Here is a 27945-nt window from a genome sequence, read left to right as displayed (position 1 = left end):
AGTGTTTACAATATGCGAGCCAGACGTGCGAGGCATGAACAAAACATGTGAGGCATGCGAGGCATGAACAACCCCAACATAAACTGCTAACCGTTAAGCTAACCGGGAGCTATTTAAGCCAACCTAAGTGCTATTTAGGCTAACTGGAGTGCTCTTTAGGCTAACCGGAGTGTTTTTTAGGCTAACCTGAGTGCCTCAAGGCTAGTTTTGTTTAACCGAAAATTTGGCAACTAAATCAGTCTAGGACCTCGCGGGCCAAGATAGATAAAGATGTCTCACGTTTACTATAGAAAAACAATCAATGTAGAAACGGTTTCTGTCTTCAAATGAAAGGTGAATAACAAGTGCTTTCCCCTGAATTTCATTTAAAAATATAAACAGCGAAACATTGAAAAACGTACAAGGATATAAATGTATGCGTGATGCGTAACGTTACTCTAGATCCCGGGGGGGGGGGGGGGGTACTCAACGGCTGCTTGGGTAGGGAGGTGCGGCCCGGGTATTCAAGCCCTGACCCTGTTTAAGACACAATTCTCTGATTTCCCTATCCCGTTAAAGACAGAATTCAAAATTTTCAGGCCCTTTCTAAGACATTTAACCCAAAATCACACCCTGTTTAAGACTAGAATGAAATAAGAATACACTAGTTTCTTACTGTATTTTAATGTATTGGCAATCACAATCTGTTTAAGCCATTAGGGCATGTAGGGATACCCTGAAAACCATACCCTATCGGGCCGCACGTCCCCGTTAAGGTCACATAAGGGAGTACCCCCCGGGTCTAGATCATAACGAAAATTACGATCCGTCATTGACCCGGCGTCACATACATATTAGGACCGTACTAATGGTTTCTGTCTCTAAACGAAAGGTGAAAACGTAAGGATTAAAGCCCGGGGATTATCTGAAAAAGCATTCGTATGACAAATGTCGTTTTCCCCTGTATTTCATTCTGACTGCAAGAAATGCAATTCTATCTGGTGGTTACTTATTGCCTCACTATATCTCTGTATCTATCTATTTGGTAGCCTGCGAGCAAGCTCTCTCGGGGGTGGGGGGCAGGAGGGGGAAAAAGGATCCACCCCCAAGAGAGCTTGCTCGCAGGCTATTTATTTGCGGGAATTGGCGATGCTGGAGGTTATCACTGTTAAAAGATTGTAGGCTTTACGCACCACACAGTCAAATATGGCCCGAGTATAAGCTGGACACAACTTCTTGTTGTTTCTAACATGCTTATACTATGAATCGCGAAGGGAACCAGGCAAACAGAGCAAAACTACTGAAACTCAAACGAACTTATCTATCTACAAAAAAACATTTCTCTTGTATGCCATTTTGACACGTTGCTCGCATGACAAGTTATGCTGCTACTTAACGCTTTTCCGCGGAAGTTGAAACCAAGAGTTTTCCAACTATTAATAGTTTGCCAACTCGAGTTTGTCATCTTTTGTTTGCTGTGTGAAGATGCCAAGAGAAGGGCATTATAAACAATAAATCATCTTTGTTTAACGCTGGATCAACAAGCTAAGAAGCAAGAAACAGGGAGATTTAGGTGATGTTATAAAAAACAATTTTTAAAGACAATTTGTAACACGACATGGCTCGCAGACAATTTTGTCGTGACAACGTGTTGCAAACTTTTAAAGCAAATTTTGCCTCGCCATGTTACACGATGACAACACTTAACGAAACACCACCTTTAAAGTTCTCGGAAATTTGCATTTTCAGGCGTTTCAAGAGACGAGAACTAAATTAACCCTGACCAAAGTTCTGCAAAGGCTTAAGTACATATCATACAAAAGGAGGTAAGTTGTCTTTTAACATTTTAATGCCAAATACCTGTTGTAACTTTCTCAAAATATAACTAGGCACACCTCTTAATTTAATTTTCTTTTGCCTTCTTATTTACTTACAGAACTCGTTTTAACTTTTTTAATATATAAAGTATTTCCTTCCCGTGAAAAATCTCTCCAAATCATTTTTTCAAGGGACCAAGAATAAGCTAATTACTTTCTTGAAATCTGGTGGAAGTGGTTTCCTTACGTCTAATATTACTTTAATTTTAAAACACCGCTGATTTTTTCGTGCCTAAACAGTGTCAAGGAACGTTTTGCTCCAGGCAGTCTATCTTTTTAACATGCACAGGGGACAGATTAGCATGAAGTTGAACACAAGAGCGCCCAAGACAGTTTCCCACGCGTCGAAAAACGAGGCAAATGCCTTTCAAGCTTTGCAGCCAGTGTTTCGCTTCTCTCTCAAATATTGTGCAATAAGAGGAACTGCTGGAAATCTAAAGGAAAGCAGTACAAGTAAAACAGATTCTATACCAAAAAGTCTAACATGCCATGCAATAAGAGATTATGAGAAAGATCTTGACAGCAAAACGTATTCCACTTTCAATTTTAAACTTTAACCTGCTAAATGTCAACTGGTACTTCCATTAAATTTTATGCTCTTTCTTTAAAAATTAAATATACCAAGTCACAACCCACCAAGTGGAACAAAATTGCAACATTTTGTGTTTCAATTGAAACGCAAAATTTTTAAAAGTTTAAGATGGCTTTGAACCAAATAAACGTGAAGCTTGTTGACTGCCTAGAGTACAGCGGTCATTTTTGGGGTAACGCAGAGAAATCTCTACTCGTCCACGATTGACTAAATGACGACTTTAAAATCGTTTGATTGGCTTAAAGCTGATGCTGATGCAAACATTCTTTGGTCATTGGATTTGGCTTGAATGATTTTAGCCATGTAAACAATATGGCCAATATATTGGACGTTGCAAGCGCTTCCCCTCGTCTTTCTTGCTCAGGGGCTGTTAAGACAGCAATGGTAAGCCTGGTGTTAAATACCCACTATTTTTGTTGCGATTTCACAGCGATTTGAGTGCAATTTTAAAGAATCGTGTGTTGGCGGGAAAGGTGTTCATGAAATGCGGGCCCTTCGAAGATAGTTTCATCTCCACCTCGATTGTACCCGCTATGCTCATCACAGATATCAAATCGCAGTCAAATCCCCGTGAAATGGAAGGAACATTAATATTGCATCAAAAAATCACCTGCGTAAAAGGCTCTTATCAGCCAGTTCTACAAATCGACGCCAGCATAAGAGTGAGATCAAGGAAAAGATAATATTTCTTTTCTGTGCCTGCACTCATGCTTGTGACACCCTGATTCAGTCTGAATCGTACTGACAAATTAAGCTGTACAAAAAAACCTAACTTGAGAGTGATAAAATAAATTAAATACCTAAGAACGCTTAAGGCCTTGAAATCATGTTATCTTATTCTAAGAATCGGTTTTTCATAAGAGGTCGCCTTTTTATACACCCCATTTTTCAGAAACTAAATTTCCAAAACTTAAATCGATACCTTATTTTACAAGGCTACATCTATAGACTTTTTCATGGTTTCTGACGCCATTTTGGTTGGAAGCCAAACAAGGCTAAAATTAAATGTATGGGATTTTAGCCAACTTTGAGAGTTCAAACCTGTCGGATTTTCAAAGCGAATTTACTTTCTAAAAGGTATTTTCCATACGATTATTTGCGTAAAATGTAGACAACAGATTCAGACTATAAAGGCCGTAAACAAAATTTCATACAAACTTCATACAGTCCTTCTTATTAAAAATATGCAAATTTGCCGCGACAGTTTAGAAACGTTGTTGAGTCTGTAATGGTCTTATTTTCGATCAAATTAGTGACGAAACGTAGATATATTTCGAGTGGAGTTACAGAGGTTCAAAGTCAGATAAAATCCAATACTTTTAATGTAATTTTAACCGACTCCCCCCCCCCCCCCAAACAACATGGCGTCAGAAACCGTCAAAAGGTCTTTTGCGATAATAGGGAGTTTAAGAAGCTACTACGGCGACAGCAACAAGAACGTCACAAAACAATAGAATATAATGAGAAAAACAAAGGCCCTGCACGGTGTTATAAATTTTGGTACATTTCCTCGCCGTACTCGGCCAAAAACAACAACGCGCATGAAATGACCAAATTCAAGGTTTTGTGGAGAACGTGAGTACATGACGGTAAATTTTTCATTCTCCGTCTCAAATTGAACGCCGTTCCCACCTGTTCTGTTACTGGATAGTTTAGCCACATTGTACAAGTTAAACGAATTGGAATAATCGCGAAGTAGTACAAGTAACGTGAACTTATATTGGCGTTGCTGTCGTGGTTTCTTAAAGTCCCTAATGTCTTAGCGCGGCCCATTTCGAGCAGCGAACTAACAACTTCTTCTCACTGAACTCTCCTTATTATAACTTGGAGTAGATTCCTTATCCTTAATAATTTATAAAGTCTTTTTCCTCTAGACATATTTCTTTGTGAAATTTGCGATTAAACACTTAAAGCACGGTGCAAAATTGTGTGTATCCACCGCTGAAATTGTTAAATGCAATAATGCGCGCAAGCCAAAGAAAAGGCTTACGCGGCAATTCAACGTAAAGAGTGTTTCTTCTTCAGCAACATCGCTTCTAACAACTTTGGGTCCTCGGGATTGGGATAGGAGTATGAGACCGAGTACGAATGCAACTTTATAATTTATAACCAGTAACTTTCTCGAGACCTCCCTACTCCCTGTTACTGATTGTAATCGGTAGAGACGGAGGTTTTAGGAAGGAGCCTGGTGCAACACGTCATAATATAAGGCATGCGCCCTAGGGAGAAAACTCGTACTCACTCTCGTACTCTTGGGACTCAAGCTGCAGCTTCATTACGCTCAATATTGCATTGAGTGTATGGGCTTTAGGTCCCTGCAAAAACTCTATTTTCGTTTTATAGAACACGCTTTTACCCTATTACACCCCCGTGGCCCACTTCCCATCTTATAAAATAAAATATTCTTACAGTTCCGACGTTTTAGTGTTATCCTTTGGTCGAGTCCGACCGCTGCCGGTTCGTGAAACCTCAACACGCTGTTCTTTAAACTCCTGCACTTTTCTCGTGCGCGTGCTAGTTTCTCTCGTCCTTCCAAGTGAAGAACCTTCTCTCCCCTCTCCACCTCTGGTAAACTTGGTTTCTACTGTCTGGATTCTTGATGAAGGGGTGGCCTGCAATGGCTTCCTTTCAACGTGAAGGTGCATCGGTTCAAATTCTAATTTCTCCTCGGCTTCTACTTTGACACGAATGGGACTCGCAGACCCTTCGACCTGTGAAATGACAGTTTGACTGTTTTCTCTCTGTCTCTCAGGAGTTGTCTCGACTCCATTTACCGGGGACTTGACCTGGAATTCTAGCAACCCCTGGGAGAAGTTAGACGCCGAAGCAGAGGCAGAAGACAGGGTCTGCAATCGTGTGACTTTTGTCATGACTGTACTGCTGCTGATTGTAGACGTATGACTTCTAGTGTCTGCGACATTTAACGATGTAGGCGTCATGGATTGCGATGAGGGGTCTACAAGAAAGTTTATCTTTGGGCTGGCACTGGATTCCAAGTGGGTTATCTTAGTAGGGCTCATGGGTGGTGTTCTATTAACACCATCAGTACTTACAACTGTAATAGATGGTTCATCCGCCGCTCCATCAACCTTGTGCAGCTGCACTGGACTCAGGCTCCTCTGAATTCTTGTGATCTTGGTCGTCACGGTGCTGCCGGTGTGATCTCTGCCTTCTGTGGCGGTACTGCTGTCACCTTTGCGCGTCTCGAAAGGACTTTTAATTTTCACCATCCTTTTCGGGCTGATCTCGTAGCTGGAAATCTCCACCAGTTTCGACTTGTCTTTGACATCAACCATAAACTCGGTGCGACCGAAAGTAGAAGACTGAGAAGCCTCTGTCGGTGTGGATTGTTGGGGTACAACGACCTCTCTAGTCACTGTAACGCCTTTCGGTGGCATGATGTACGACGTGGTGTAGTGCGCCTCTACCTCTCGCTCTGGTCTTAGCAAGCCCTTGAGTCGGAAAATCTCTTGGTTCAACTCTTCGATTTCTTTGATGTACCCATTGCACTCGAGTATCTTAGTCTCCAACTCGCGTTTCAACGTAGCAATATCAACTTCGAAACTGGAGCTCACATTCCTTACTTGACTTTCCCTGTCCTTTTTCTCGTCTTCTAAGAATCCTTCCAGCTTTAGTACTCGGCTGTTCCGATGATTGAGCTCGATATCCAACTCTGCTAGTTTTTGGTTCAAGATCTGGATCTCATTGATGTAACCATCGCATTCTACTTGCTTGTTACTGAGCTCTCGCTTGAGCCTTTCCAAATCCTGCTCGTTCGAACTATTGAGAACTCGCAAACGCTCAATCAAGGTCTCCTTCTCGATGATCTCCGTCTTGTACACCTCTATCCTGCTCTCGATTTCAGTTATCTTTTCAAGCAGTATGGTGGTTTCACTCTCTGTCAGATTTTTCTCGGTTCGCGCCTCGTCCATCCGTTTCACCAACACATCAAATTTGCTGCGAATCGTGGACAGCTGGGACTCGAGGTCATATTTTTCTTGATTAAGCTTCTCAATTTCCCGAATGTACCCTTCGCACTCCACTTCTTTGGTCTCTAGGTCTCTCCTCAGCCTATCGAGTTCGGCATCATTGTTTGAAATCAGGACGCGGAGCTTTTCAATGGTCGTTTCCTTCTCGATTATCTCAGTCTTGTACTCTTCAATGCGAGTTTGAATCTCGATTATCTGCTCGTGCATGACACTAGCTTCGCTCTCATTTATACTCTTTAATTCATCAGCTCGGGCGACCACAATCTCTTGGTCCTTCCTGAGTTCAGTTATATGAACCTCCAGCTTCGTGATTGTATTGCGAAGGGAATTGATTTCCATGGCCTGGTCTGATTTCTCGTGCTTAAGCTTCTCAATATCTTGGATGTATCTTTCGCATTCGATCTTCTTGGAAGCCAAATCTCTCTTGAGACGGTCAACTTCCTGCTCGTAAGAAGTAGTCTGGAACCGCAACTTTTCTATGATAGTTTCCTTCTCAATGATTTCTTTCTTGTAACTCTCGACTCTTGTTTGAATTTCCACGATCTGCTCACTCATGAATTTGGCATCTGTCTCCCCTTTAGCTGCGGAGTCAATAAGTTGTCTCTCAAGACCTTCTCTACCGACCCTCTCCTTCTGCACATCACCCTCCAGAATAATGACCTTCTCTCGAAGCGACATTATCTCTACAGTCAGTTCCGATTTCTCTTTGGTAATCTGTTCAACTTTTTCTAAACAAATCTTGAACTCTCCATCTTTGGAAAGAAGGTCTCTTCTTGTGACTTCCAGCTCGTACTTCAGGTGCTCAATTTCGTCTTCTTTGACGCTGATATCTCTTTTGGCGTTTTCAAGTTTCGTCTGCAACTCAGACACAAATTTAGCATGACCAGTCGACTCTTCATCTCCACGAGTCCTCGCGTCCACCAGCTGCGACTGAAGGTGAGCTTTCTCGGCCTTCTCAGTATCAATCTGTACATTCAACTTGGTAATCTTGCTTTTCAGCGCCAGCAATTCTACCTCCAGATGCGACTTGTCCTTCTTGGTGTCTTCTAAGTCTTTGATGTAATCCTCGCAATCATTTTCTTTCGTTTCCAACTCCGTCTTAGTAATGTGGAGCTGATGTTCCGCTTGTGACACACGTTCTCTAAGCTCTCGAATAATAGTCTCCTTTTCAATAATTTCCCTCTTGCAAGCCTCTACTTGATTCGTGGCATCTTTTATTTGTTTTTTGAGATCATTGCTTTGATTGGTGCCTTTACTGACAACTTCATTGATATTCTGCCTCAGCTCGTTCTTGTCTTTCTCATGCTCCTCAACAAGGATTTCAGAGTTTCGTATTTGTCCACGCAGCGTGTTGATCTCGATTTCCATGTCTGCTTTTTGTTGATTGCTTCCTTCAAGATCTTTTAAGTAATCGTCGCATTCTAACTGCTTGTTCTGGAGATCTCGTCGCAATCGATGAATGTCATCTTCTAGATCGGCCTGATTGTTCTGCATATCCTTGATCGCACGTTCTTTTTCCATGATCTCTTTGCGGTAGGTTTCTATCTCGATTCTTAGTTCGTTGACGCGACCTGAGAATTCTCTAGATTGGCTGTCACCCACGTTCTTATAATCTTCAAGCTGAGCCCTTAGGTTCTCCTGTACCCTCTTGTCATCTTCAATCTGAATCTGCAGTTTCTTCACTTTGGTCCTGAGAGAAGTAATCTCATTCTCCAGGCTGGACTTGCCTTGCTGTGATAACTTGCTTGAATCTTTAACAGATTCGAGTTGGCCCTCAAGCTCAGCCACATGGTTAAGAAGCTCTTTGTTTCGTTCATGAACGTCCTCGTAGTCCAGCTCAATCTTGGAGAGTCTTGTTTGGTATTCGACAACTTCTCTTTTGAGTGTGGTAATCCTCTCTTCTAGCACTCGGTTTGAGCCCAAAAGCCCATGGTTCTTTTCTCTCTCCGTCTCCAAGTCGTGCTCTAGCGTTGACACTTTCTTCAACGCTGCCAGAAGTTCAAGCTGAAGCTCGGCCTCCCGATCTTGCAGCTTCTTATAATCAGCTTCCATGGTGGAAAATATCTGTTCAGAGGAGACTTCGGAAACTTTTTCTTTCTGGCTCTCTAGCACAAGATCATGCAGCTTCCTTTGCATGGATTCAACTTCTTTCACTAACAAGTCTCTTTCCTGGCCCCAGTCCGTGGCTTCTTCTTGCAAATCTTCCAAGCGACGTTTCGTGGACTGCAGCTCTAGCGTTTTCTTCTTGTTTTCTGCCGTTAAGATTTGAATTTCTTGGGTTTTCTCGGACACTGTCTTCTGCAGTTCAAGCACCTTGTCTTGCAGTTTACGTCTTTCTTGTTTGACCTCCTCCAAAGAATTTTCCAATCCGTTTACTTTCTCTTGCAACGCATTATTTTCTCGTTTGAGAGTATCTCGTTCGATCTTGATGGTTTCATACTCAGCGCTCAGATCAGCCGAGAACATATCTGGTGCTGCCGCTTCGACAGTTGAAACTCTCTCCACGGCAATGGTCTCTTCGCGAGATACTTTGAGTTCGTCATAAAGCTTCTTGAGAGATGCAAGTTCCATTTTAAGCCTCTCGTTCTCATCTTTCAGTATCCGTATCGTGCCCTCTAGTTCCGTATACTGTATTTGAAGCTTTTGAAGCTCAAACTTCGTATCTCGGTGTTCCATAAGGGTTTTCTCCAGTCCTGTTTTAACACGATCGAGTTCCTCCTTCAGCTCTGCCTTATCGGTTTCCAAATATTCGTTTTCTTCCTGTAGCCTCTCGATGATCGCCTTCTTTTCAACCAGCTCGCGAATTTGCTCCTCGTAATACTTCTGTTGGTCAATCAGTTTCTTCTGCAAGGTGTTGATCTCCTCTCTGAGGTTATCATTCCTAGCTCTTGTTTGATTCAGCGATCCCTTGAGCTGCGCATTTTCCTTCATCTGATTCTGCAACTCCTCCTCCAGCGATAAAAGTTTGCTCTGCACAGTCTGCATTGTTCGTTGGAGCTCAATCTTCGTGCTGTTGGCAGATTTATAAGCTGATTCCCAGTCAGCCATCTTCTTGAGGGCTTCCAAAAGTTCCTTCTGTTGGGCGTTTAGCTGATCTTGACTAGTCTGCAGCATCGTCTCCGTCTGAGCAGTCTTTTGTTGACTGGCAAGAAGATCTTCTTGCAGGTCCTTCAGCTTTTCTTCATAGGAAGTCTTGTATGCTTCTAAACGGAAAACTTTATTCTTCGTAGACTGTAGCTCTTGTTCCAAACTAACCATTTTCTTACGTAGAGTCTTGTAATCGCTTTCATCCACTACATCTCTACCATGAAACTCCGAAAGATTATCCTCTAATTCAGATATCCGTTTCGCTTTCAACGAAGAATCATGCTCTAACGACTGGATGATTCGACTGAAATCTCCATGCTCCAACTCGAGTTTTGACAGTCTCCTTTTTCCATCAAGATACCTTCTTTCAGCATCTTCCTTCTCGTTCAGAACCTTCTGGTATGATTCCTCTAAGTCCTTGAGTCTCTTAAGAGTGGCTGCATCAGTTGGCTTCTTTTCTCGCTTATCGCTCTGCACTGTTTGTACGTCTACGTATTTCTTGTTTATCACAGTGATATCGTTTTGAAGCCGATCTCTGTCAGACTGGAGAGCGTTCAGGCGAGCTCTCAATTCGGCGCTTTCCCTCTTTAGTTCAGCTATCTCCTTTTTCAGACGATCCTTCTCTTCTTCCAACGTTTCATTCCTCGCTTGAAGATAGGTGAGCTTGCGATTAATTGAAAGTACTTCGTTCTGCAGCCTGTCTACCTCTCTCTTGGCGTTCGTTAAGTTTGCCTTATACTCATTCAGTGAAGTCAGAAGAGTCGCCTTTTCTTGTTTGAGTTTGTTTTTCTCATTCTCGACAAGGTCAAGGCTGTGTTTCAGAGCATCGACTTTAGATTCGAATTCTTGTAACTTCAAAGTGAGGGATGCTACATCATGCTGGGCTTTATCGTAGTCTTCCCTGTAACTCGCTATCTTTCGTTTTAGGTTTGTTACTTCTTCCTCAAGATTTTTGTTTGTGGAGCGGTACCATTCAATCTGTTTATTCTTTTCCTCTGTGGTCTTGTCGAAGTTGTCTACCATGGACCTTAGCTCAGAAATCTCTCTTCGCAATACCACGTTCTCGTCACGCTGTTTGTCCAAGACACCCCTCGTTTTCTCCAGCTCACTAAGGAGGTTGTTCTTATCCACATTAAGCCGATGTATATCACCTTCAAGCACGCCTATTCTCTTCTGATCCTTGATGAGCTCACGATTGAGGTCTTCGTTTTCGTGATCAAGAGCTTTGACTTTCATCTCGAGCTCTGTAGTTTGCTTCCGCAGAGAAAAGTTTTCCTTCTCTAAGTCATCCTTCCTACGTTGAGCTTTATCCAGCGTAGTTTGGATGGTAGCCACATCCTGTCTTAGGACGTATACCTCCTTTTGAAGGGAGTCTCTCTCCGCTCTGATGCTGTCTTTGGGCTGAGCATCAGCTTCGTCTCCGCGTACCATCCACTCCTGAAGCTGTCGTTCAGCATTGAGAAGCTGTGTCTCATTTTGGGATACAACACTAACTTGCTCTTCAAGTTGTACTGCCATTGCTTCCTTCTCTTTGTTAGTGACATCAAGATCTTTCTTCAGGCGTGTAATCTCGGTGGTTTTCTCTTCTACTTCTTTGGTGACAATCAACAACTCTCTGACGGCACGGTCGCGGTCGTTTAAGAGGGTTCTGATTTCCTCCTTCAAGGACGACACGTCTTGCTCTAAAACCATGATCCTTTCGCTTTGAATTTCGTTTGAAGATTCCAGTTTAGAAAGCTGTGCGTGATAGTCTTTGACTTTCTCCAACAGATCTCTTTCCTTGTCTTCGTAAGCTCTGATTTCGCTCTCTCTGTCAGTAAGTTTTCCCTGTAAGACGGCTACTTGTTCTGTGAGTCTTCTCACATCACCTTTGCTGGCTTCATACGTGTCCTCCATCAACGTCGTCTTTTCAGAGATTAACTTGTAACTGCTCTCTACGTCTTCCTTATCACGCAACATGACATTGTGGTCGTTCTGTAAAGCACGAAGTCTTTTCGTCAGCTCGTCGATCTCATCTTCCAAATTCTTCTTAGTTTGTTTGAGATCGTCAATAAGTTTGTTCTTGTCATCCACGTCCTTCTCTAAGAAATCAACCCTAATTTGAAGATCAGTGATGGTCTTTTGCTGGCTCATGTTTTGTTCACGACTCTCGTTTAGTAAAGATCTCAGCTCTGCAATCTTTTCTTTATTAGTTTCATCGGTTCTAGTGAGCTGCATCAGTTGCTCTTCCATAGAGGCCATCTTCTTCTCTTGGTTATCAAGCTCGTTTTGAAGGCGATCTTTCTCCAACGTCAACTTCTTCAAGTTACCATGAAGCTCATTAATGACTTTATTGAGGTCGATATTTTCGGCTTGTAAGCTACCGACTTCATCCTTCAGTCTCTCAAAGTCCTCCTCAGTGGTTTTGAGGACACCTTTCAAAGATTCTAGCTGGTCCTCGAGGTACGCTCTCGCTGATTCCAACTGTCGTATCAGGTTGTCTTTCTCGTTCAGCCTGTCTTGAGCTGTCTCTGCGATCATCTTCAATTCCACCAGCTGCTGTTCTTGCTTCAAGTAGTCTTCTCGGCTCACACCGGAAGACCTTTGCAGTGCTCCTTCAAGCTGCTTTTTCAACGAGGCAACCTCCTTGTCGTCGTAATCGGATTTCAGTTCCAACTCTGAGATCCTGGCGTTGGCGTTGACAAGCTCATATTTCAAATCAGTTTTCTCGCGGTCGATTCTCTCTCGTGTTTTCTGAAGCTCGCTTACTGTCCTTTGAAGTTGTGTTGTCTCGTGCTCCAGATCAAACACACGCTTCTGTGACTTTTTGAAATCCGTCTGCAACTCGACGATCTTTGTATTACAGACTTCAACCTCACTTCTCAAGTCGGCTTCACGACCCTGAGTGGCCTTGTAGAGATTTTCAACTTCAAATATTTTATCATCGTACCCTTTGCGATCTTTTTCACTTAGTTGACCTTGCCTGCTTAACGTTGTCACAGTCACCTCGAGCTTAGAAACGTTGATGTTTGCTTGTTTTAGTTGGCCTTGTAACTCTCGGATTCTTTCTTGACTGGAAACTCGGGTATTTTCAAGCTCTTTCTTCAAGTTTGTCAACTCTTCTCCCAGATTCTTTTTGGAGTTATTCAGGGCGTCTACCAAGTTCGCTTTGTCTTGAATTTCTTTGGACTGGTTGTTAATGATCCTGTCTTTCTCTACTAAATTGTTTTTAGTGTTCATAAGTTCTTCCTTCGCCTTGCGACAGTCCTCTCGCAAAGCAGGACCTTCTGATTTATAGTGGTCTCGCTCCTTAGTCACGCTAGTGAGCTGCGTTTCAATGATTGTTATTTTGTGATCACGTGAACTAACATCACGTAAAAGATCCTGGCGATTCTGTTTAAGGGCTCTAATTTCCTGGTCAGTGTCATCGAGTCTCCCTTGCAAGACCGTAATCCTTTTTAACAGCTCCTCTTTTTCAGTCTTCAGTACATCATAGGTGGCTGTGTTCTTGTTTAACTGTCGTTTGGTTTTGTCAAGCTCATCCTGAAGCTGTCTAATTTTGTTGTTCAACTCATCTATCGTTTTGTCCTTCTTTCCTATGATGGTATTCAGTGTCTCGCCAAACTTCTCGTGCTGCGCTGATTTGCTTTCGATTTGAATAAAGCGTTCTTGACTATCGAAAATCTTCTTGTTGGCAGCATCCAGTTGTTCTCGAAGTTGCGCTATCTGTCTCCGGCAGGTTTCAAGTTGCGTTTCTTGTTTAGAAACCTTATTTTGAAGGGTGTACAGTTCTTTTTCCGCCGACTCCTTGTCATCTTTAGCGGCATCAAGGTCTCTCTCCACTTCTTTAAGCTTGCTTTCCGCCGCCAGGAGCTTTTGATACTCCTTGCTCTTCTCTTCATTAATTTTTTCAATCTCGATGTTTAGTGTAAGCATCTTTTCTTCAGCCACATCCATGTCGTTCTCTAACTTGTCAACTTCTCTTTGTCTATCATCAAGCTGGCTTTCCAACGATTTCACTTTGTCGCTAAGGTCACGCACTTTCTTTTCGAGATCCGCATTTTTCTCCCGCTCTTCCTCTAACAGAACCCCAGCGTCTTTATCACGTTCTTCGAAATCCATGTATGTGGATTCGAGATCGGACACTCTCGTCTGGACAACTTCAAAATCGGTCTGAAGAAGCTCTTTGCTTTGAGTTGCAGTGTCATACAAGGATGACAATCGCATCATCTCTTCCCTGCTTGCATCCAGTTCTTTTTGCAACTTGTTGTTTTCTTCGTGAAGAATGTCGTTCTCAGTTCTTAAGCGACTAATTTCCGCAAGTGCATTGTCCTTATCTGATGTTACAGCAGTCAGTTCACCTCTGAGCCGCTCAATTGTGTTATCTCTTTCAGCAATCTCTTTCTTGTAGGCTTCAGCTAGCTTCCTCAGATCAGCAAGCTTGTTCTTTAGAGATTCAATCTCCTCTGCCATCCTAGCTTTAGTCGACCGAAGCTCTTGCACCTCAATATTCAAAACAGAACTTTCCCTCTTCGCCTTGCTGACCTCATCGTCCAGTTTCTTGATCTTGTTCGTTAATAATGATAGTTGATGTTCTAAGTCGTTCCTTTGCTGTTCCACGATGTTGTAATTGGACTGCAAGTTTGACATGTCCTTATACACCGTTTGAAGCTCCTCGTTAATCCTGTCTCTTTCCTCAGCTGTGATCTTATAGTTGGCCTCAGAGTCGCCCAACCTCTTTTGGAGCTCCATCAGTTCAGAACGAAGTTCTTCGGCCTCACTCTCAAGCAGGTGAATTCTTCGTTCCATTTTTTCAGCCTCCTCTCGGTAATCATCAACCTTTGTCTCCAGGGATAACACTTTAGACTTCAGCTCTGCAATGCTTTTGTCTCTTTTCTCTAGATCTCCGTTGAGCCGTTCTACCGCTCTCCGGCTTTCAGACAACTCCTGTTGTATCACCATCAACTCCTTCTTCATTTGGGACACTTTGCTCTTCTCCGAATCAAGCTCTGATTTGTACCCGTCTCTCGCTTTAGTAGCACTTTCCAACTGAACCTCTAGTCTTGATATTCTATTACGGTCTGTAGTAGCAGCGCGTTCTAATTCCGCTTTTTCCTCTTGCACACGTCTCAGCGAATCGGTTGTGGTTACCATCTTAGAGTTCAGGTTCTCCATAACCCTTCTAAGCTCATCACGTTCTCTGATGACAATGTCATATCTTGCTTGAAGGTCTGTCACTGACATTACAGACTCATCTAACCTAGACTGGAGATCTTCCACTCTACTGACCAGCTGTCCATCAACTTGGTCTGGGCCTCTTTCTTTCTGTACTTCCAACTCCGTCTCTAGCTCGCCTACCCTCTTCCGCAATTGCACCTCCACCGATTCCCACTCCTTCACGCGCTCTTGAAGCTTGCCCTGGGATGCTTGGAGGTTAGAGAATTTTCCATTCACCAAAACTAGCTCCCTTTCGACTGTTTCCTTTTCTTCATGCAGTGTCTTCACCGTTACTTCGTATTCTCGGATGGTCTTCTCATGAAGCGTAATCGTTTCTTGCAGCGTCACAATTTGCCGCTTTTGTACATCCACCGTTGTTTGACACTTTGAAAACTCAGATTTAACTTTCTCCAAACTCTCCTCAAGAGTTGTATTTTGGTTTTGAAGAGTTTCTATTCTGTGTGTTTTAAAGATGGACTCCTCTTTGTACTTGTTAGCATCATTCTGATTCTGCAAGACATCGCGTTGCAATCGGGAAATCGTATCTCTAGCCTTCTTTAACTCCTCTCGAAGGTCATCAAGTTGTTGTTTGAAAGATTCCCTCTGCTTCACCACGTTCTGTACCTGCACCTCATACCGACTAATGGTCAAGCTGCCTGTCTTCCCCGCCATCTCGGATTGCCTGCGGTATCTATCGCAATCATTCTGAAGTTGGGCAAGCTTAGCCTGTAACGTTGATAGCTCACTCTGCAGCATATCTCGCTCGTCCACCGCATTCTTGCAATCAATTTCCAGCTGAGAGACCGTCTCCTGCAGGAACGACATCTCCATGTCGTCGGGTGAGGACTCCAGAACCTGTACCTGGGACACTTGACTGTTCATCTGATCCCGCAACATCACGAGTTCCTTCTCGATCACCATCTTCTCGGTTCTTATCTTATCCATGGTGCTGGTCTTGGTATTGAGCTCACGGCGGAGAGACTCCACCTCCCAATCTCGTTCGCGAAGCCGGCGCTGGGTGGAAGAGAGTTCGTCTTGTTGTTTGTTGAACTTCGATTTGAAGTCGAAAAGCTGTTCTTGGAGCTGCTGGTTTTGTCGAGTTAGATTGTCCAGCTTGGTTTTCCATCGCTCCGTCTGAAAATAGTAAAACTTGGATAGTACACATGGGTCGAACAGGTTGGTAAAATAAAATAGGATTCTGGAACACCGCCTGAATCTCAATGGGGTGGTCCACAGAAAAGTATGTATACCACGTTATTTTCTTCAATATCGTGATGCGCGTCCCTTTAAATTTACAGTAGGGGATAGATATAAACTTAGAGTGACGGTGTTTAAATGGTCTTTACAATTGATTTGAGAAGCGAGATCAGACGAAGCCAGGAAAGGATGAAAACCACTATCTGTCCATCTCTTTCCAACCTCCTGGCGAACTGAGCAGGTTAGACCGGAACTCAGGCTGGGACTTCGCTCTCTTTCCTTTTGGATTCTTCGCCCCCTACTCTTTTGGATTCTTTACCCCACTATTCTTTTGGATTCTTCGCCCCGTAATCTTTTGGATTCTTTACCCTGTAATATTCTAGCACTGTAGATTCCTTAGCGTCTCCTACTAATTTCACGGTGTTTGCGATAAATTCTTCACCATGTTGTTTAGACTGCCGTTTATGATTAATTTTGAACAATTCTTTATGTTGTTACTTCTTGATATGAAATGCAATAATGGGTTCATAGTATAGAGAGCCAGTTGCTATGGATAGACTCCTCTCACGGCCCCTTAAATCCCATCACTATGGAAATACTATCTTTCATTACATGAATTGCATAACAATTAATCGATGATTTATTGTTTGCGAAGTAAACTTCACATACGCAGGCTCTAGCAGTGTTCAAATGAATTTAATCATAAACTCGCCTTTACGTTCACCTCGCTCTCCCTAGTAACGTTCTAATCCTTTGGCTTTAAATCGTTGACATGATTACATTGAACCTGAACGCTTTATTGTGAACTGAAACGCTCCGCTGACTCTGTTGTAAACAAATTTAAATAGCTTAAATGCCGAAGCTCAAATCTTCCCACGAGAAAAGAGCGACTCCTTTCAACAAACTAAGTTAATTATAACATATCAGTAAACACGTTAAAAACAAGTGTAAGGAAGGGTATCAAGAACATGGAGCAAGTGTTAAAAGCACTAGTGTCATATAAACGGTTTGCAGAGTAGCTCTAATTAAAGAGATGCAAGGGACAAAATTATGAGTTAACTTTAATTCAGGTTAAGTGGAATTTTTCTAGAAGTACGCACAGCAATTGTTACTTAATTAAAACGAAATAGCTTTCCTTGCCACCCGCTGTCACGATCGCCAACTGATTTTGTAATAAAGAGGCTTGAACAGATGGAATCAATGACGCTTTTAATTGTAGCAAAAAGGCCGCGTCATGTTTTGTCTAGCTATTACGTCATTGTGTAGAATTGTAATCAAATCGAGGGAAACTAGTACAACATTTTATAAAGTTTACTAAAGTAGAAAAACACCTAAGAAGTGTCGAGGTGCTAAAACAGTAGGGATGGCTAACATTGTGGAGGGTGTTTTTACAACAGGTGTTACGGACGTGAAGAAATTTAGGCCAATTATGTCGAGATGGGTGAACCATGACGAGGTCATCAGAAATGTTTCATGCTGTCTGGCGTCTTTTAAAAATGTTTTGAGCCTTGGGTCTTGTTTCTGCCCCTCAGCCCTTTACTCTTTTACTTAAGTAACGACAAATACACGCCCATCTGGGCCCAAGCCCAAAATAATTTGAGAAAATCAAAAATTCAACGTGGCAGGTTAAATTTAAATGGTAACACTAGAGGATTTAATCGTTAAAACCACCTTGTACAGCATAATGAACAGCAGCGTGTGCATGAATGAGCTGTTCAGTGGCTTTCATTTTTCATTTTCACTGAACGATTACAACTGAAAAGTTAGAACCAACTTGTAAACATAATAAATAGCGCGACAGGAAAGTAATACTTCAAAGCTTTCATTTGAATTGCACCCAAAGATTGTTTGACGCTTGGAAATGAAAGAGTGCGTCATGTAATGTAACACCAAAACTCTAATAATTAAGTAACATGTTTTCTTTTTGTTTCTTTTGTTTGTCAGCGATACATTTCGAAGAGGAATCTCAAATCTGTGCTCTTTTGCGATTGTTTAGGGTGGATCTATCTTACCCGGGCAGTCATGGTAATTGAAGGATCAATTTTCTCTCCCTCGTACGTTTGCAAGTAATCGTCCTCGTCGATCTATAAACAAAGGCTTGGTGGCAGGGAAAACCCAGACAGTAGATAGCGAGTCACAGACAATGCATGAGCTACGGAGAATTCGATAATTGATTAAAATCGAAAACGCGTTCAGTTTGTTACGTTTTGGTCTTGCGTTCACACTAAGGTGTTCGAAAACGCTGATCGCTTTCATCGAAAACCTCTTTCAGAGTGAAGACATTTTTCAACGCAGCCCTATTGTGTGATAGCGAAATAGGACGCTTTCGAAAATACGCGCCACAGACACCGCGGGCACATCTACTTTTATTGTAACGTTTCCTAGTAGCGTATGAGAGAATTCGAGTGTGTTAGCGTTAACGGGGAAAAACGGTGCGAAAACGAGTGTGGACAAGAACCTTTCGGGTGAGTGTTTCGAAAACGCATTAGTGTGGAAAGAGGCGAAGTGCCTGACAATATTACGTAACCCTAAATAATCACAAGTCAAGTTTATTTTTATGTTTGACACGAAGACACCCTTTCAGCTTCTCTTACAAGCAGAAGTTTGGACGCTGCAATATCAAATGAAAGGGAGTGTGCCTCGTGATAGTTATTGAATTTATGCCAAGTTTAGGTTTCTGATACCGCCTCCCTTTAATTCTGTTGTGCACGCATAGTTTTGGATACTTCATTCAGTGAAACATCTGCTTAGTGACCACAAAAGAGGTCTCTAGGAGTGGTAGTCACTTATGGGAGATCTCAAATATAGTGTTTTGACTGGAGGAAAAAAAGAAACAAGAAGAAAAGGAAAAGATATTCGGTAACATAGACTTTTGAACACCCGTGATCCATGTCTGGGAAGTTCGACTAACGAACATATGAAATGATGGTTATTGATTGGAGACCATGTTTGCTTGACCTTAAATGATCTGTTCTGCTTCCATGACAAGCGCTCAAGTTTTTTTTTTATTGGAAAAAAAAAACGCCTTTTCAGTTCACTTTGCACATTGGACTGTAACCCTATGATGTTTATCTAAAAAAGAATTAGTGAATATGAAGTTTATTTAACTCTTAAGTCAACGAGTTACTGTTTAATCACTTTTTTTGTCGCAGACTCCCTTATCGCACGGTTTATACACTTTTATTTTTGACATTAAAATAAAAGCCGACAAAAAAAAGCTGAAAGAGGGTTAAGATATTCCATATCACCCTACCTCTTCTGCTTTCAAGTTAAGCGCTGCACCTATCAATCTTTGTTATACAGAAACTTCCTTGAGGTGCAGGTTTGTAGGAACATGGCTTTTATATAGTGCAACGGAACGTTTGCGTTTACAAATAAGTGTACAAAGTTGGCTGAAGTAAGTGAATGAAGGACACAAAAAACATTTATTAAAAACAAAAGAATCCTACGGAAGGAGGCCTCATTCTCCTTAACTGTTGAGGTCTCCATGGTTGACCCCTAAATACCCCGCGGAAGCCTTTGATCACGTACAATGTAATTTTATTTTTGAGTCTGTGGATGAAACTGTAGAATATGACTACGTTTGACGAGTTCTGTCATGTTGTTCATGAGGTGGTGTTCGTGTTTTGACTTCCCTAAAGTTTAAATTTTAGCAAATACCATGAATTTGAGCTTTGGTGCACTAATAAGGTCGGCAAAAGGTAGTGAGGCTGTTTGTCTGTTTACCATGATCTCTTAATAAAAACAGATAAACAAGCTTTCAAAGCAGACGTTTCTGATTTTCTCAAAATATCTTTTGAAGGTAAGTTCTGCTTATATCCCTATGTTGAGTGACACTTAGATCTTATCATGATAACATTAAAAACATTTGAAAATAGGGCAATCAGTGACCTATTGTGAGCACACGGAACGAAGTTGACTCGTGTCTTCGGTGTTTGGACGAGTACTGATTTGATACCAAAGGAAAATTGAAAAAGGTACAACCGTTAATTCCCAGTAGAAATTGTCATAGGCATTGTACCATGAGATGAACTGACGGAAAATAGTTTTCATGAATACAACTGCATGTGAAAGGACGGAACAATCATAGTTGGCGAAACCAAGCGTACATTTTATTTGTCACACTTTAGGATCCCAACACAGACCCAGAAGTCAGAACTACGGCGTTCAACATATATTAACATAATTAACAGCACCACAGAAAAGTACTGGGTCAAGTTGTTCAACCTTTTCTTGGGATGACGTAAATTTTGAATCGAGTCTAAAAGATTCCTCCAAAAGACTTTTGTTCTTCAGTTTTGAATTAGACTTTTGTTTACCATTACCTTGCAATTTGCTTTAAAAACATTTTAAATTAGCGAGATAAAAACCTCAGTTAATTTTTAATCGGGGATAAGCGTTATCGGGCTTTTCCCAGGTTAGTAGCTTTCTTTTGCAAGGAAGATCTGTGTGTCAACAATGATCATTCCTATTCTTGAATACGCAAGTATCGTATGAGGTGACAAAAATATAATAACAAAGTTTTAATGGATTTTATCCAAGTTCTTCAGCATAAAGCATAGCCATAACACCCACTCCAATGAAGCTATTAGCTCTTTAGGATCAAATATGAACTGGGAACTTCTCAGATCATTGCATTGACAGATTGAATTCCCTTCCAGGAGACATGAGATGTTAACTTTTTGATACTTTTAAAATTTTATTACTTAAAAATTTTAAATCTAGTTCATCCATTTTTAATATTTTTTAATATTTTGTCATTTTTTTATGTAGTGCCCTATTGATAACCACGTTATGTGACCTAGGCCATCTGTAAAAAGAACTTTCCTTATCTTATCATATCTTATCTTATCTTATCTTATCTTATCTTATTTGAACAATCACATTTTAAGATTTCATACACAGACTCAAAAGCTAGAACCACCTTGTACGAGTTAATAAACAGCACCACAGGGAAGTACTGCTCACCAGCTTTCATTTCAAAGATCACACTTTAGGATTTCATCTATAGGCGGAGTGAAAAGTTAGAAACACCTTGTACAGCATAACAAGCAGCACCACAGGCAAGTTCTGCTCGATGGCTTTCATTTGAATGGTCACACTTTAGGATTTCATCCGCAGACTCAAAAGTTAGAATCACCTTGTACAGCATAATAAACAGCACCACAGACAAGTTCTGCTCGGTAGCTTACATTTGAAAGGTTCATTCACAGACTCAATAGCATATTTGTACAGTGCAAAATTAAAAAAGTACAACATGAAAGTTAGTGTTCAGCAGGTCACACACTGCACACACATTTGTTACACCAGTTCTAGCCACGTTGTAGAATATGTTTTAATAAAGCAGGAGTTTCCTAGGCCTCAAAACGTTCGCAAGATTTAAAACTCCTTCCGTGTTCTTCACTGAACTCATCAAGTAAAGTCAATATTCGCTTTTGATCAGTCTACTCACAAATCAGTTTTGTCCGAGTTCGTATTGACCCACAGGTCTCCTTCTTTAACTGGCTAAAAATACTGATAAGTATTCTTTTCAGTTAAGAGAATAGAATCGAAATATTTTTCTTTGGGGATCCAATACTGCACCCCTCACATCCAGATTTGTTTATCTAATTCAATTAACACCTAATGGGACTCGCTCTCTAAATATTATATTAGTGTTGAAAATATCGCCAACTCTCGCACGCATACAGATGATGTGAAATTATCAGTTTATTAAAGAGTTAGTAAACATAATTGTTCTCTTAATACAACTCGTTTTCGGTTGTAAACCTATTTCATTCCGTTTGGGTAGTTTTTACTGCATTAACTTCAATTTACTGCAAAGCCTCAGGTATTGACGCTTTCAGAATTTTACTCTTTATAATAAGCAGAGCCGAATTGTTAATATCTGGATAATAGAAGATTAATCGATCAATCACGAAGTTTCACACGAGAAAAAAATGTAAACAATCGAGTACGGGACTAACACAAGTTCATTGATCTTTTGTTTTAACAAAGTGAATATTAATTCCCAAGTGAATTGCGTAAAACTATGACTAACACACTGGTCTTCCCACTTAATCAAAGGAATACAAAGAACGAAAATTTTGCTAAGGCCAGAAGCGCTATTTTTTAAGGGAGAATTTAAGATACTAGCAGTTACTTTTGGATTTGAAAGCTGTCGGGTTACAGATCATTTAGACCTTTGAAAGTTTATAAGAGAAGTTAAATTTCACTTGGAATCCATATTTAAGTAACGCACAATTTTAAAGGAGCATACAACATTTGAAGCTACCACCGTGACGTTTGGCATGAAAACAATTTTTTTCTTGTTGGTGTGTAATGCATTATTTTGGCCTTTCAAAATTTGTGAAAGTAATAACAAATTAAACCACATACTGTGATCAAAGAACCATAAAAGAACGATTGTAATCGGACCTAAACAATAAGCCAAAGATTTAAGAGGGCATTTTAATACATACACATCACCGTTAATTCTTAGATAAGTCAGAGTTATGTTTTCAAAGGTCGATATCAACTGAGGGTTTGCACCTTTCATGCACACGGCAGAAAGTAGTTCTGTGGATCAAGTCATGTGGCGTGCCTGTTAAAATGGTAGATACCAGGTGGTTTTACTTTTGAGTCTGTGGATAAAATCCTAAGCAGTGCTTTCCTGTGGTGCTGTATATCATGTGGTACAATTAGTTCTAACTGTTGAGTCTGTGGTTGAAGTTGTAACGCAGCTTTGATGACTGGTCATTCAAATGAAAGCCACTGTGCCATACTTTCCCTATGATGATTTTTATTACGTTGTAAATGGGAAGGCTTACTGAGAAGCGAGTTTGTGTACGTCCTTCAATGAGGCCGGCCGATCAAACGAAAGCTTTCGAAAATGCATTACCATGCTCAAAGAACAAACCAATTTTCGAATTTTTCGTGAGTCTTGGTTTCAAGCTTTCTAAGGAGTGAGAGGTTAAAGTTTACAAAAGAGGAAATCATGACAAAATTCACCTCAAATCGCCGCTCTTCTTTCGAAGCTTCAACCTGCAGCAGAAGTCTCTTGTACGCCGCTTCAAGCGCGGTGAAAGTGTCCTTTGCTTCGTCGTAGTGTCGTAACGCAAGGTCATCGTTGTCGAAAAATCCCTGTGAGATTTTCGAGACTCGAGTGTAGGAGAACACATCATCTCCCAGCTTCGTTCTAGTAGTAGTTTCAGTAGTATCACTCTTGTAAGTCTCTGTTCGCTCTCCAGCGCCGGACACACTTGATACATCCTTCGTGGAGCTCATGCTCAAGTTCTCTCAGTTAATGACCAGCAGACAGGGTAGAAGAACTGGTGGACATGAACGACACACACCAGAACAAGTCTGCAAGAAAGGAAACTAGTACTTACACTTCACTCTCTCGCTTAATTTATGCCAGGATCGGCACATTCCAAAACACGTAAATTTTATGCAAATACATTAGTATACTCGATCGACTTCTTTATCTCGTAGACATCAGTAGAGATGTTTATACTAATATGCAAATCGTAAAAGGCTTGAATCGCTTCACTGCGTTTACAACATTACACAGGGCGTGTGGTGGAGTCAGGTCAAACACAATCTGAAACATCGCAAACAAGTTCGGCCTGATAATGAAATTCTGCTGTTTAAATACGAAATATTTCGACTCTTTAATGGTTGTTAAGTGGGACAATCATCGCATTGTAGAAAACACTAAAATTTAGGGCCCAAAAAGCGACGTTAGAAGTTCAATATGCCTTGTTTGAAGTCGCAGATTTTTCAGGGCCGGTATCCGGCTGTAAGTAAAGAAAATATAACAAGGAATTGTACATTCATCTACTTCAAGTTTGAAAGACAGGTTTTCAACCTTTTGCATTCCTGTGAATTTCGTAACAATTTTCACTTGGGAAATCCAAGAACAAACAATAACTCAATAAAGAACTGTACGTTAATTAACTTGAATTTGAACGTCACACGCGATGATTTCGTGAACTGATTAGCACTTGCTCAAAGTTACATCAATCACTGGTTCAAGTTGCCTCGAAGGCTGTGTAACTTCAGAGGGAGCAAAGATTGCTAACTCTGATAAAGTCGATTATGCCTACTGTTAACTACTGATCTCTGACAATGTGAAGTTAATTTGAAACCAAAGACCAATAAGAAAGAGGTATTATCCATGTTAAATTAGCCAATTCATGGCCTACCCGCAAAGCCTTACATATACAGGTAGGTAGCTGAGAAGAGCAATTTTTCAAGCTATTAGATCCTGTGAAACTAGAAATTTGAGGTGTTCGCAAGGTGACGCAAAGTAAGTGGACGCACCCCAATTTTCTTTTGTCTCTTGCCGTTTCATAAGCACTATAATAAAAGAAGGGTGGCGATGATGGTGTTTTGTTATTTTGCAACAATACGTTTTAATTTCTTGACGCCCTTTTAAGTAATAAATCAACTACCCAGCATCATTTATCGTTGCCGGCAAAGGGTGTTTTAGACTTCCGAGTCAAAGTCCGTTTCCGTGGAACCTACTCGAAATGTGCTCTTTTGACGCCATAAGACGTCGACTTGGGGCATTAAGTCTATAGTTGTTTACAACTCGGACGTTTCGCTTCAAATTGCCTTAGCTTTTAAGATGACAATCAAAATTGCCTCAAGGTAACGGTAGTTGGTGTGGACGGTATGGCGTCGGTGATTATAATATTGGACTGAACGAAACCAACGAGAAAGAACCGATAAACTTGCAAATTTCTTTATGTTCAAAGTAACAAGACACAAAATAAAATCACATTTCCAATTGCACAATATTGACAAAACAATGTCATCCCTAATCGAGTACTACGGCTGGAGACAAGACATATTAAAGAGTACCACAGCAATCTACTCCTCAATATATAGCTTTCATGTAAGTGGTCACACTTCGTGATTTCGTCCATAGAAAAAACCTCCCTAGAAGCTTCCATAAACGTAAGGGTCACTATACAATATTACAAACGCATAACATGATTTATAGGTGAGCATTAGAGAAAAAAATGAACAATGTTAAAGGGCGTGGGCTTAAAATCACCGAGTTGCAAATTACAGAACTAAATATAACTGAAATTAAAAGGAAACTCTTAGGTGTGTTTTGTTTACTATTTTGTGGTTAATATTGTGCGGACGGCTATAATTAATCACGCGGCAGCACGGAGTGATCAGAAGTGATATTGACTTTAAAATTTCAGTATCTCTCTTCCTCAGTGCAAACCTTACGTTGTGTAATATGCTTTTAACGTTTCTGTCTATGGATGAAATCCTAACGTGTTACCCAATGGGTGGGGTGGGATGGGGTGGGCTCCGCTCCGAGATCCGAACCCTTACCCTTTTATAAACCATTTTTGAAAGAAAAGGTAACCTTTTCATATATCTTACACAGCAAATAGCACCCCTTCCACATACCTACACTAGAATAACTGCATCTCTTTTCTTTGGGTCTGTTCTGAGATATTTTGGCAGGCCCTTTTAAATACCTAAATGACAGACACTGCAGGTCAATTGACATTGAGGGTACTTTTTAATGATCATTCCGTCTGCATTTCTCTTCCTATTTTTGTTGTTTTTATTTCTAAATATTTTGCTTTTTTAGCCTGGCCATTACTGATAAAAAACTCCTTGGTTACTAGTACTTAATGTCCACACTCATTAAACAGACCGTTATTATTAAATGCTTTGAGTGTGACCTCTCCAATAGAACGGCATCCCTGGAGACCTACAATAGGGGCAGCTAGTCGGGAGGAAGGGATTTTCGCCAATAAAAATCCCTTCCTCTCGACTAGCTACATAGAATGGGTATCGATCAGCACTTTTCGTGATGTCTTTCGTTTTTTGAAGCTCGTCATCTTGAAATGAAAGAGTTAAACCCCATTTTCGTGTATTGACAAAGACAAAGAATCCGTTTAAATCGTTATTAGGTCCAACATCTATGACGAAAATTCAATTTAAATTCTTCGTAGCCATATTCTTTGGTTTCTTTAGCAGATCTTTATATCGTTGTAAACAAGAAAAATATCATATTAATTAATTAGCCTTCAATTACCGTTAACCAATACTAACTTTAAGGAGGTCAGCTTAACTGAAAAGGAAAATTTAGAAATATATATCCGAGAAATATTGAATTTAAAACGGCACTATGGAAAATATAGACACTCAAAGGAAAACGCACATACTGTGTGAAATTGCTGGAAAACATTTTTGAAGAACCGCAACTCGAAAAAGTAGCGAGGTCCAACATTTAAACACTTGTTATGCACTTTTCAAAGTTTGTCACTTTAGGTTTCGTGACAACGATCCTTCCAGCAATCAATCAGCCAACAGCGCTAGCCCCAGGGGGTAAAATTGGGTGAGGCAAGCCTGAAATGGTCTCTTTCAAATATATTTTTTTGGGGAGCGAGAAAAATAACATTCATCCAATATAAGGTGAAAACAAAGATCTCTGAACACCACTGTCACTAGGTAAGATTTTAAGCAACAATTCAAATCAAACTTTGGACATATCTCAATCCATTGAAAGCCGGAAATCAAAGGTCTTTTAAAAATTAAAATGTTTGCGACTTGAGGCCCTGTTGGATACCTTCGCTTTTTAAAAAAGACTTTCTTCCTGGGTTTTTAACCTCGGATTTTTTTATAATTACTATGTCGGCTTTGTTATCGTAACAGGAACAATATAGAGGAACAATAACGCCCTAAGCCAGCGAAAAGATCGCAAAATTTTTGCACGACATCCTAATAATGTGACAAAGCTTAACCAATTATTTAGTATTTAAATAGTTCCATTGCTGGGCATTTTAAGAACTATTTATTTATATTACTTTACTGGAGGTAATAAGGAGTTGAATTGAAGGCTTTGACGTCAGTTTATAAGCCAAAAGGCTTCTCTTCACAATAGAACATAGTCAAGAAACGAAGGACTCATTTTGTTGTCATAGTTTGACAAGAGCTCGAGAAAACGCTTATGCACTAATCCTGCATATCTAAGCAATATTGACACCCAGACATGTCAAATTTCATCACCCCAGAAACGTCTTCATATCCCAGGATAAACACACGTACAAAAATTTTTCGAACTTGATAATGTGGCTGATAAGATAGAATGTTTTGCCGGCACTGTTTACCTTCTTTGAAACAATGCGCTGTCTTCGAAAGCTAAACTGTACACCTTTTTAAAGGGCTCGAAATTACCGGAAATGCGTGGGAAAAATATCATTTCCTGCTAAATAGAGTGTTAAAGATCCAAATTAATTTCTTTCTGGTCACGAGGAAGAACACTGGAAACTTAGAGAATGCCATACAGAACAAAAAAAATTTATTTAGGATTTTTTTTTCTAAAGCTTAAGAAACTGCAACGGAAATGTTCCCACGACCCTTGTCATATGGGAGACACATTTGCATACCAATTTACTGTTGTAAACAATGCATACTCCGAGGCTTCGGTGGGTGACGAATCAACAGGCTTTGGGACAACAGACAGCGACTGAAATCGTAATAATCTTACGTAGTGTGATTGTTCCTAGGAGCATTTTCCCAGGCAATTTTTAAGCAAAGTGCAAAAGATCTAATGCCACAGACCGGGGACTAGTGAAACAATTGGCCGCGTCTGGATTGCTTTGTGTTCCAGTGGGCTTATTTTTGGCAGCTTCACGCTTGAAGAGGTCTGCAAGTTTAGCGAAACTACAATCACATAAACACTCGGAAACGTCCCAGTACTTAAGGGGGCGTCAAGAAATTGCCATTAAGCAACTCATGCTGAAATTAGCTAACATATTTTAGCAATGCACTGTTTTACGTACCTTAACGCAGGATTGCCACTCGAGGTGTCCAAAACAACGCTCGTTTGCCCAATATACGTGTTCAGCTCATGAATACGGGATATTTCAAAGAGATGTCATGACCCCCTTTGTGCGTCCAAACAAATGCAATATACAATCAGCTAGCCAGTTATATTCCATTAAGTCTGCATCCTTGGCCAAATATAATGAGAAACTTCTGGGTCATTGACTGGCTTTATTGTATGTCA

The 27945-nt window shown here is 40.8% G+C and overlaps 1 protein-coding gene across 3 annotated transcripts; it reads right to left on the bottom strand.

Annotated features, from left to right (window-relative positions):
• Window positions 1-1806: 1806 nt before the first annotated feature.
• LOC146449301 (uncharacterized) lies at window positions 1807-27867 on the bottom strand. Of its 3 annotated transcripts, XM_085101619.1 has the most exons (4): window positions 27719-27867; window positions 22908-23261; window positions 5502-15854; window positions 1807-5159 (listed from the first exon to the last, which is right to left on the bottom strand). In XM_085101619.1, the coding sequence occupies exons 2-4, from the start codon at window positions 23181-23183 to the stop codon at window positions 4854-4856; spliced, it is 10935 nt and encodes a 3644-aa protein (XP_084957745.1). In that variant the 5' UTR covers window positions 23184-23261; window positions 27719-27867; the 3' UTR covers window positions 1807-4853. The 3 variants fall into 3 exon arrangements, with proteins under 3 accessions (XP_084957745.1, XP_084957743.1, XP_084957744.1); XM_085101617.1 differs by having other exon boundaries at window positions 1807-15854; window positions 27719-27864; XM_085101618.1 differs by lacking the exon at window positions 27719-27867 and adding an exon at window positions 23730-24115 and having other exon boundaries at window positions 1807-15854.
• Between the last annotated feature and the right edge of the window lie 78 nt (window positions 27868-27945).

Source organism: Pavona decussata, unplaced genomic scaffold (assembly GCF_977016875.1).
Source record: "Pavona decussata unplaced genomic scaffold, jaPavDecu1.1 SCAFFOLD_602, whole genome shotgun sequence".
In the NCBI taxonomy this organism is placed as follows: domain Eukaryota; kingdom Metazoa; phylum Cnidaria; class Anthozoa; order Scleractinia; family Agariciidae; genus Pavona; species Pavona decussata.
Note: the sequence above shows the minus strand (reverse complement) of the source record. Positions and strands in the feature narration are given on the sequence as shown.